Raw genomic sequence first — 11,320 nt, forward strand, 5'->3', positions numbered from 1 at the left:
TTTTCCTCTATCCCATTATTAAGAATTGAATCCTCTAGAAATTATGAAAATGAGAATTTCAGGGCTCTGTATACTGCTCATCGGTATATTTTTACCTTCTCCCGTTGATCAGGAAAAAAGTCATCCCAGTTCCTAAGTAAGGATACGTGGACTGAATCTTCATGGTATTTAATTAAAAAATAAGGCAGGGCTGTAAGACCTTCTTTCTGGCAAAGTTGATCATATGAAATCTGGAGGGCCTCACTCTAAAAAAAAGACAGAGACAATCAAATATTGCTGTATATGTCCACTTACAGTAAATAAATAGCATCAAAAACTGCTTTCTTCTTTAAAAGAACTCCAAGAGGCTAAAAAATCAATTTAACCTAGAGGTTAACTGAAAAGGGGTAACTAATCAGCAAAAAAAAATTGCAAAAGAAAATAACACTCATTACAGCTCAGAATAAACAAACAAAAGCCAATGCAAAGCATTTTTAAAAATTATTAAGATGAAAATGTTTGGATGGCAAGAAGCAGTTGGCTACTTCAAGACCACCAACTCCCCTGGCAGGCTTCTTAACATCAATATCAGAGCTGGGCTAGGGAAACAGCTACAGATTAAGTTAAGGCAAATGAAGCAGCACTGCAGCGGCTCACAACATTCATTTTTTCAGATGTTGCCAAAGTCCAGACCCCAGGAGAACGTTTTCCAATCTGCCAAACCTAATTAGCAAACTGGTAGCAGTATTTTGCATCTTAGAAGATGCATGTAGAAGATAGTTTCCAGGATTATGGTGACTAAAGAGAGTGGTTTGAAGGATAGAGGGAAGACCTACTACCAAAGCAACAATTGGGTAAACAATGTTTAAAAGCAGGCCAAGAAAGTAGGTTAGGAAAACACCTCAGGCAGTTCCCCTCCTCTTAATTCTCATGAAGATAAATAAGTGAAGCAGGGAAGCATATTCACATTTGCAAAATTGGTTACTACTAACAGTTCTGCATGGTGCCTGTGTTTCTCATTCGGGCCTATCTTATACAGCTAACAAGTACTGAGAAAATAATGAATAGAGTTTAACTATCCCATTTGTCTAGAAGCAGATACAAACAAGAAGCTTGTGAGCTGCTCACCTGGAACTGAGGATGCTCTGATTTTAGAAAACCCCTTGGAAGCAGGCTATAAAGCAGACCCACCTCCCTCTGCCCAATGCAGTTTCCCAGCATTTAGTTACAGGGCAAGAAGCAGCCCATTTTCCTCACTTCCATCTCTCCTATTTTGAAGGGAGGGAGCTCATACCTTTGGAGTCAAGGAGAGCTCCAATTCTGTGGCCCATGATGTGAAACATATAGCCTGAGGCCTAGAGTGAGCCCAAAAATAAACAGAACTCACAGCATTCACTAAGCCCAGAAGCAGAGCAAAGCAATATAATCAAAATAAAATATGTATACAACAGGATTTTTTTTTTCAAAACAGGCTAAAAGATTTTTTGCCATCTCATCTCCCTTATGCCAACCATCTACGTTGTTCCCAAGTCCTGTTCAATTTTTATCATACATAAGCTGTATTTGCAGCCTAGGATGACATTAGTGAATTTTGGAAGGTTTTTAACATTTATTTTATTTAAGACTCAGATGAGGTGCCATCCACTACTATCTTTACCCTTTAAAGACTCCCAAACCCTTGAAAAAGGGCAACCAGAAGGTGTTTTTTTAAGTGGGAGTGGGGAATTTGAGAATGAGAAAATAACTATTTCTTCCAGAGTTTTTTTCCCCACACAAAATGGATGAAAGAAAATCAGCCCTGCCTTGTGTAATAAGATCATGTCAGCAACCGGCCTCCTGTCGCGCTTAAGAAGGTCCAGAGACCAATCTGCAGTCCCAACTATTAATCACCAATTATATTATCTAATTTATATTACTCTAGATTTTGAACTGCCACCTGAAATCAGTTGCTGCTTGTAACATTAAGTAATGTTAACCTTTTCCAAGAAAATAAATTCTGCCGAACCGTTGTATTAGATATGAGTTATAAAATCCTCCCAAATGGTCAAATGGGTCATTCTTCAGATTTACAAGCCTTGTGAGAGAAAATCCTATTTTCACACTGGAAATGTTATTTGGTAATTTTGTACAGTTAGGATTCAATAAAAAAGAACTGTCCCATGGGTACAGGCTTATCCTTCCCTAAAATGTCAGCAGCTCTTGAGACACCATATAACGGGTTGCCAACACCAAAAACAGGGAAGAGGAAAAATCTTCTTTACAGCTTAAGAGTTTACCTGATCACTCAAACTTAGCCTACGTCCAGCTATTGCTTTCTAATTTTATATAATTTTAGATACTATCACATTTATAGCTTAGACATAGATTCCTTTTGGCTCTTATATACAGCTCCTGGTCAGATTGTTTTATGAATGAATTTTAATTTTATATCAAATTTTATTTATTGAGGTAGATATATAGGGACTTACAGACGGACATACTTCTTTCTACAGGTCAGTTGCTCCTAATTCAAGAGGAGTTTGTTTAGGGTAACAGTGGCATTCTGAGCTATTAAGAATTTTGTAAATTTCAACTGTACTGAATTTAGGGACAGAAATCCATTTTACATCTTTACATATCCGCAACAGAGCAAAAACAGAGACCATGAAAAACAAATAGCAATAAAATCTCACAAGACACTGTGATAAGAAAAAAAGATTATGTCTACAACCCCCAATGGGTACAAAGACCACAATTTCTGTTAAACATTTCTTCCAGGAAAAAAAAACAGCCAGAAATAACAGTTCACTGAAGTGGAAGAAAAGTGTCTGCATAGCAAGTTATGTTAGGATACAATCTCATAATAGAGATATATGTCTCCTAAAAAAAGCCTTTTGGGAGGATCCATTTTCTCAGCCTTGTCAGTCACTGAGATAATGAAGAGAGTTTCCAAAACTGACTCCCCACTTCAGAAGTCGATATAAAAATCTATACAACATTATTTACCACTCATGTGCTTAGTAATGACATAAATTATTTTATGTTCTATGTTATGAAAAGTACTGTGTGTACTAGACTATTGTATCTGTGTAATGTTTTTAATTACCTGAGCTGGCGAGAACTTTGTATTCAGAGGCACTGGTTGTTTAACCAAAGGGATACCTTCTGGGACATACAATGCAGGATAACAAAACCAGTAATAGAAACGGTATCTCTTTAGATCCTAAGGGAGAAATTATATAAATACTTCAGAACTTGGTATTAACCTGGACAGAGTAATTTGATCTAATTCTTGCACTTTGAATAAAAGGAAAATAAGACTTCTTTCAGCATCAGAAATGACGCCCAGCTTCTTAACCATCATCCTGAATATGTCCAAATACTTCAGCAAAATCTCAAGGGATTGGTTCAAATTCCAGGCTTTTTATGGAATTCTCAGTTTTGCGTATCTTCGCCACCATCTCCTTAAAATGTTCACATGGCTTATCAGATAGCCATGTGAACATTTTTCTCTATCTGCAGAACTGGGTTGTCATTTATCACCTGCTTTTAATCTTCAGAATGGCATGCCTTGTTAGTAAGACAATTTTTATTCTACATCTATACACCAGCCATCATATGCACATTTTTTGTTAGGCATACTTCTTTCCCTTGCTCCCCGTTTACAAAATACTATCAAAGACAACAGAATGGAAAAATAGTTCTCACTTATCAACCGTTCATTAAGCAGCTGTTCAAAGTTACAATGCACTTTTACAGCTCATTTATGATTTTCACAGCATCCTTTAGTCACGTGATCGCTATTACAGTCAGTACACAGTGTCCTGTACCAGACCTGTGGGTTTTTTTATTTCTCCCGTCCCCCTTGTAGAGCAAACAGATTGAAGAAAGAGATAGTTCAAGAGAGTTTTCTCTTCTACACACTGAAAACAATGTGATTATATTGAGACACAAAGGGAGATTGACTACAAAAATCACTTGTTTTTTTCTGTCCCCCACATACACATGATTGGACTGAAAGGGATTTCAAGAAAGTAAGCTGTTTGCACAGCTGTGGTGTGATCACATTGCTTCTGATGTGTACAAGATAGAAAATAGGCACTCAAGCATTCCAAAGGGTAGACAAGTGGCTAAGAGGCAAATAAAAGCCAAAGGTGTGAAACTGACTAGTCCTGCTTATTTCCAGGTGGAAAGCACAGTCCTAGTTATGAGATTCCCCACTTAGTAACCGCTTTATTTAGCAACAGTGTTGCTTGTCCCAATTAGGATTGTTACGTAAGGACTACCTGTAAATCTATTTTCCAGTAGATTGGACTTTGTGGTTGGCAGATGCATGACCCAATTAAATGGGATTCTGGGATAAAAATATTAGTATAACTATGGAACATTTGGTGTCTTTTTTGTACAATTTAACTTACTGCAAATGTTAAGAGAAGAAATTTGTTCAATAAAACAGGATTTTTAATGGCATTCCCCGATGTTATTGCATCCCATATCTATGGGGGAGAAAAAAAAGAGAATCATCCAGGACAGTAGTACTATTTTCATGGCTGCTACACAATTAAAATATGCTACATATTTCATGGATTTATGTCAACAAAATTTAATTTGGCTTATTCTTCATTGTAAACAAGTGTGTAAGTATAATTATAAAGTGGCAAATAATGAATAAACACAAAGATTCCATTGATTTCACTATTATCAAATCACAGGGGGCATCTAATTTACACAATAATTTCTATAAAGGAGGACAAGTTCAACAACAAACATATTTTGTACACAGAAGGCCCCCAGATTAATTTTTACCCTGAACACTTGGAAAGCTTCCTGGAAATAGCAAATAAATGACTGGTCTCATTTACAGTAATGTTCATGCACAACATCTAGGTCAATGCTGCAGCTGAGAAGCTCAAAACTGAGCAGCATCTAATGAGTTAATTTTGGACCTGAGCATTTCAAAATTCAGAGCTCAGTCTAAGACAGGGGTGTCAAACTCAATTTCACTGAGGGCCGCATCAGCATTGCGATTGCCCTTGGGGGGCTGGGTGGGTACAGCCTACTGGGTGGGCGTGGATGGAGTGGGTGTGGCCTCGTGGGTGGGCGTGACCAGCTCTGCATCGTTCACGCCAAGGGTGTCTGTGGGAGCCTGGGCAGGAGTGGGACAGATCTGAGGGTCTCTGGCAGAAGGGGGTGGGACCGGGGCAAGCGCCAAGGCATGGTCCATTTCTTCATTCCTCACAAAGGGTGACACCTCCCCAGCATACACCCAGGGGGTGGGGCCGACACAGCAGGGGCTGGTTCCTCACTGTTATAGATGGCCTTGTGGAGCTAAGACTGAATGAGTTTCAGCATAGATGGCCACCACAAAATTGTACATTGGCTCCCAGCCGGCCTGGGCCAGGGCCAAGGCAGCGGCGGCCAGTCCCTCATTGTTTCCAGGATGGCTTTGCGGGCCACATGAAACCACTCTGCGGACTGCATCCAGCCCCTGGGCCTTGTCTGGTCTAGGAGCCTATTCGCAAATGAATGTCTATAGCATTTTGTCTTCTATGATATATTGCTGAAATGCCAGCCGTAACCAAGAAAACTAAGGTTGAAGTCTGCTGAGTTCTGTACTTCAGCTAGATCTAAAAGCCTATAGTCCTCATCCATGACTTGTTTTTTTATAAAAAAACAAAACAAAATTTAAGAAATATGGCAAGCAAGCAAGGTAAGCCAAACTGGAGGTTGGTAATTTTGAGATTTTTCATCTTGTCCTCCTCATCTTATTTGTTGATTATTTATTCATTTACAAAATTGTAATTGTTTAGTTTCAGTGTTACATGGAATTCTCAAGTTCCACAAGGAATTAAGGGAGAGTATTTCATCCAAGCAGAACTTATTTTTTCATTAGAGCTTTACCTCGTGACTGGGGATGGGAAGTTCCAGGAATTGGGGGGGGGGGGTTTAGTTTACAAATTCTACAGCATGAAAAAAAGTTCAATAAACCCTTGAACAACTGTTTGTTGCTTGATCTGCAATAAGATACGACCTTCCAAATGATATATTATTAGACAATTTTGTGCTGAAATATAAGCACTCCTTTCCTGAAATAAATGAGATCGAAGTCTGAAATACAATGCCCGTGAATTTGAGGGCTATATTTTATTCAATTCAATAGAATTGTATTGTTCATAAAACAACTATAGGTTATCCACAATGTTTGGCCCATGCATTTTTTTCATTCATGCTTCAGGTTTGGAGAACTCATTTCCATTTTACCTTACCTCAGTTGCTGCTTGGTCAAGGAGAAGCTTTTTGTCACAGGATTTGAATGATTCCAATGTATTGGTGTTATATAACATTCCAATAGCAGGGCAACAATGTGCTGGTGTTGGGCCATTCCTGGAGGGAAAAGAAACAATCTTAAAATGTATATGGCATTTACATTTTAACAAATCAAAATCATTAGTAGTTAGCACATACTTTATCAACAATTTAAAAGTAAGAATAAAAGGAAAAATGGTTATGTAAGTCAGGCCATGTATACTGTATAATATATAATCTCAACATCAGTTTCAACAGCTGACAGACACTGGATTGATGGAAAGTGTAACAAGGAAATCAATTAGGTCCCTGAACAGAATAACATGCATAGCCTTGACCATTAATTTTCTGTTTTGTAGGACCATTACTTCACCCCAAAGAAGTGAGTCTTTTGCAAATAAACAAAAAGATTTTCTCTGTGCAATGGGGTTTAGCCTCTAAAACTCCACATTTCTATAAGAAGCAAGCACGGGTTCAGACAAGCCTGCGTACCTGACACTTGAATGACCATGTTATGCTAAAAGTTACAATATCTTGTAACAGAAATATTGTTCTTCAAACTCCGTATTTACTCTTTTATTCTGCTTACCAAATCCTTATCTCTCCTTCACGTAAGCGTTATATTTCTCCTACATTTCTGTTAGTCATTTAAGCACCCCTTTCTCGAGTAAGTGGCAGCATCTGGATGCCAAAGTAGAATTGGGCCTAGCTGGATTGAGAGAACCATGGAATCCCAGGGCTTTGGAAGAATTGAGAAGTTGAAGTTGAAAGGCATCTGAAAGAAGGCAATGGCCAACATCTCATGCTCCTGCCAAAAAACTGCTGATAGCTCAAGTCAAGCTTTCATGAGGTTTATATTTTTCCTTCTGGATCAGTCTCGTTTTTTAATCACAAGACTTTTTAACTTTCAACCTTTAGGCTTCTTTTGAGGATTGCTCCTTCATTCTCTTTTTTCCTAGTTCTTGAAATCTCCATTTTCCTTAGTGTTATCAATCTGGCCTTCAGAAGCTATCATACACTATTGATTTATTCCCCAAGTACCATAAATGCCGGCGTATAAGACGACTTCCGCGAGCGTTGAAATCGGCGCCAAAGACGGGGGTCGTCTTATACGCCGAGTTGTCTTATACGCCGGAAATACTGGTAGTTTCCGGAGTATAAGACGACGTTCTAGGAATGCGGCCCGGCTATAAAGACGGGGGTCGTCTTATACACCGGGTCGCCTAATACGCCGGCATATATGGTAGTTAAAATATACAGAGACTTATCCCCACCTCAAGATCCAAAATTGTTATAAGCTATTCATGAGCTGCTGTATAGCAAAGTGAAAGCTTTAGAGAAATTGCATGTTCAATATCTCATTAATTGGCATCACTCCAAACACAGGCTAACATATCTGCACCATTGACAGTTCTTGTATCTGACTCTATCAACTCATGGAATAGAAACAAGCATCACAATGATTATGCCAAGTAGAAATCCTATTTGTCCAGAACAGTAAGTGAAGACTGCTGGCGATTCTTGGTTCATTTAAACATAGCTCAGTCATTTAGTGTGTGTATTGTGTATATTCATTTCTATACCTCCTCACTAGCATAAAGTAGACATTTGTACTGGCATCCTGAAACGTTGCCCTTGCAGTATACAATCTAGGTTTGTATACAATATACAAATCTAAGTTTATAGCCTAATGATTACAATGCTAATAATCAGCCTCTGTATCCTAATAATTATTTCAAGATTAAAATTAAAGGATTTATTACTTACATATCAAAAGCACTAAATTCAAGGGTTAAACGTGCTGGCATTCCAGGAGGATCTCCTAACAGAGGAAGGAAAAAATAAATAAACATATTATTAAAATAGTGACAATTATACAACCCAGGACATCTCTATATAATATAATATTCTATGAAGCAGATTTATCATAATCTGTCATATTCTTGGTTGATGATTGAAGAGCCCAGATGTTCTTTCCCCATGTGGTAATTTCATAACTGTTTCTCCATTTCATAACAGGAAGCATTTTACAAACGACAATGTGAGAAACATGGCCATCTTATTCTATTTGCACAAAGAACTTTTCCTCCATTTATTTCCGCCCCACATACACATGAAAACACAGCCACAACAGAGGAGTTGGGAAGCCTTTTCTCTTAACTCCTCTTTTGGGGGATAGGAGAAGTGTAATGTTTTAGTTGTTTGGCATCCTTATACATCTTAAGAACGGCAATGGCAAACAGCAAATTTCAGAAAGAAAATTTACCTTTAACATTAACCTTCTCGAGCAATCTAGCTCTTCAGCTTGGAGAGAACTGATTATGACAGAGTACTCATATGACCTACTTCATAATATTCATGCTGCAACACTTAACAATCCTGAAAGAGGTGTTCCTACAGATATCGACTAACTGAATCATGATCCCATATGTACTTAAATAAACTACTTGGGAGTGTTGAAACAGGTACCTTTCTATTAATTTTCTGTGTTCTTTAATTTCTGGCCTTTTATGCAAGGATAGCCCTTCAGGCTGTCATGGAAATAGTGTCCCAGCTTCAGGCTGTCATGGAAATAGTGTCCCAGCTACATCTGGCAAGTAGCAACCTTCTCATCCCCGACCAGTAGTACCCACTCAGGTGAATGTCGAATGAACAGATCTTTAAGCAAATGCAGAAGCTGCTATGCAGGGAAGGCGCGAACATCCCCGGCCAGTATTCAATATAGTGGACACTGATGAAAGGTTAACCTGTGGTAAGAAAATCCAGCCAGGTTTGTTTACTTAGATATCAAGTCTCTCTGAGTTCACGGGGATTTGGAACGACATGCCAGCGTTAGGCTGAACCTAACCTGAACTGTCCCGGTTCACACAGCAGGACGCGTTACTAGAACGACAAGCCCCCTCCAAGAAGGAAAAGTGTTTATGGTCTACTTGCCATTATAGTAATAGCCTCTGATCGGTTTCGGAGACTCGTCCAGTTTGTATTCATTGAGTTTTTTCTGAGTGAGTTCATGCCAGAAACCTGCGTCCAGCGCGCTACTGAACGGAACAAACTGCAGATTGGGATGCCCACCCTCCGCGGGGTGTCGCGATTCACCACCAACGCTGGCCATGATTTGGCATCGGTAGCTATCAGCTGAAAGCCGGGGCCAGGCTGCCTCCGAGTTTTCCCGGAAACGGCCGGTTATGCCTCCCCAACTCCGCCCGGGAAGAAAAAGTATCCCGAGAGGTGCGCCAGCAGCAGTAGCTGCAGCAAGAGCCCTTCGCATGGAGCAGGAAGGGGAGGAGCAGGCAGGGATGCATCGCGCAGCGCGCGCAGCGCGCGCAGCAGTCAGGAGGACGCGGGGCGGAGCTTCCCGCCCGGAGACGCCAGGAAAGATGCTCCACCTCCGAGAGGATGGTGAAAAAAGAGGCGTGGCTGGGAAGTTCATAAACGGAGAGGGCGTGGCCAGGGGTTTTCCGTGGATCGTGGCTTGGGAAAGAAGGATTGGTCCATTCGCGGAGTTTGGGTTTCTTGCCACACGCGCCCTTTTAAGTAGTCAAGTTTTGTGACTCCCCGAAGCCTACAATTTCATCTCACAAAGGCCGGTGTAATTAGCAGAGGAGGGCTGCATAAGTGACAAAGGCTTTTAATTTCAAAACACAAACTCTGGCTTAGTTTACAGAGAAATTGGTTCAAGCTAGGCACATGGGTTGCATAGACTTACGGTTTTGCTCCGCAAATATTCGCTTGGCTCACAGATATTCAAGATATCTTATCTCAGTACTGATTTAAGTGGCAGAGTCTGGAAAATTCACATTGTACTACGGATTCAGCGCTCAGAGGCTTGTAGTCTCTACCACAAACACATAGTGGCAACGATTCTTTAGTTTGACGTACCGTGGCATTGCTTCAGTTCAGTGACGAAACAGATGTATAACACTATTGCAAAATTTAACAATGAAATGCTGCTTTTGTTTTGATTTTGAAATGGTTGAGTAAAATGGAAATATATCACATTATTTTGGATTGATGGATATTGAGTAATCTAAAAATGAGATGAATGACTGTTCTGTACAATAGACTCAAGGGACTTGCCTCCTGGAGAAGAAATAAATTGCTGTCTAAATTTCACTCAATTCTTCAGTTTGGCAATAGCCCAGATTATTGCCCAGGCAGTGCTTATCACAGACCCCCAATTGGTAGATTCCTCTGCATTTTAACCCCTCCTCCCTTGTATTGGGAAAGCAAGATCCAGTTGTTTTCCTTTCTACGGATTAGTCAATGAAGATATGAGGTTTCCATGATGGATACTTTGCCACTGTTGCTGCTCCAGTGGGAGAAAAATACATAGTTTTACTTTCTTTCAGTCATTTAGACTGGAAGTGAAAATTGGCAATTCTTGTCAAATTCACTTTTTTTTAAGAAAAAAAAACCCAACCTCCAGAATTTCAACAATGAAATGGGGACAGGGAGTCCAGTGGTCACCAGTCCTCTTTGACAGCCTGACAGTTGCTATAACAAACTGCATGCAGATAGAAACAGTGAATTAATGCTTCAGAGCATTGTTTGTCAGTGATATAGAAGGAAGTTGTACAAGTTGTCCTCGACTTACAACAGATAATTTAGTGAGCAAAGTTTTAACAGCACTGAAAAAAGTGACTTATAACTGTTTTTCACACTTACAACCATTGCAACATCCCCATGGTCACGTGATCAAAATTCAGACTTTAGGCAACGGACTCATGATAGTTGCATTGTCCCAAGGCGATGTGATTACCTTTTGCAACCTTTTGACAAGCAAAGTTAATGCAGAATCCAGATTCACTTAACAACTGTGTTACTACTAACTTTAACAGCTGCAGTGATTCTCTTAATATCTGTGGCAAGAAAGGTGGTGAAATGGGGCAAAATTCATTACATTTAGATACGTTCATCTAAGGCAGGAGTGTCATACTGCCGGCCCACGGGCCGGATGTGTCATGCTGCGCCCACCCCAGCTCCAGCAATGGGGAAAAAGTCGTGATGTGTCGTGACATGACACGTGACATTGCGAGTTTGACACCCCTGATCTAAG

At 39.9% G+C, this 11,320-nt stretch overlaps 1 protein-coding gene across 3 annotated transcripts in view; it reads right to left on the reverse strand.

Moving 5' to 3' along the window:
* Positions 1-9,558, reverse strand: part of ATG7 (autophagy related 7) — an 89,583-nt gene extending 80,025 nt beyond the window's left edge. For 2 of the 3 annotated variants that reach the window (XM_039342251.1, XM_039342253.1), the window contains exons 1-6: positions 9,199-9,558; positions 8,032-8,086; positions 6,225-6,342; positions 4,377-4,454; positions 3,065-3,181; positions 96-245 (exon numbers count right to left, since the gene is read on the reverse strand). In XM_039342251.1, coding sequence (XP_039198185.1) covers positions 96-245; positions 3,065-3,181; positions 4,377-4,454; positions 6,225-6,342; positions 8,032-8,086; positions 9,199-9,532 — 852 coding nt within the window. In that variant the 5' untranslated portion in view covers positions 9,533-9,558. The remainder of the gene's footprint in view (positions 1-95; positions 246-3,064; positions 3,182-4,376; positions 4,455-6,224; positions 6,343-8,031; positions 8,087-9,198) is intronic. The other variant, XM_039342252.1, reaches the window with a different exon arrangement.
* Positions 9,559-11,320: the final 1,762 nt, after the last annotated feature.

The sequence above is a fragment of the Crotalus tigris genome, unplaced genomic scaffold (assembly GCF_016545835.1).
Source record: "Crotalus tigris isolate CLP2741 ecotype Arizona unplaced genomic scaffold, ASM1654583v1 scf7180000017781.746583, whole genome shotgun sequence".
Taxonomy (NCBI): domain Eukaryota; kingdom Metazoa; phylum Chordata; class Lepidosauria; order Squamata; family Viperidae; genus Crotalus; species Crotalus tigris.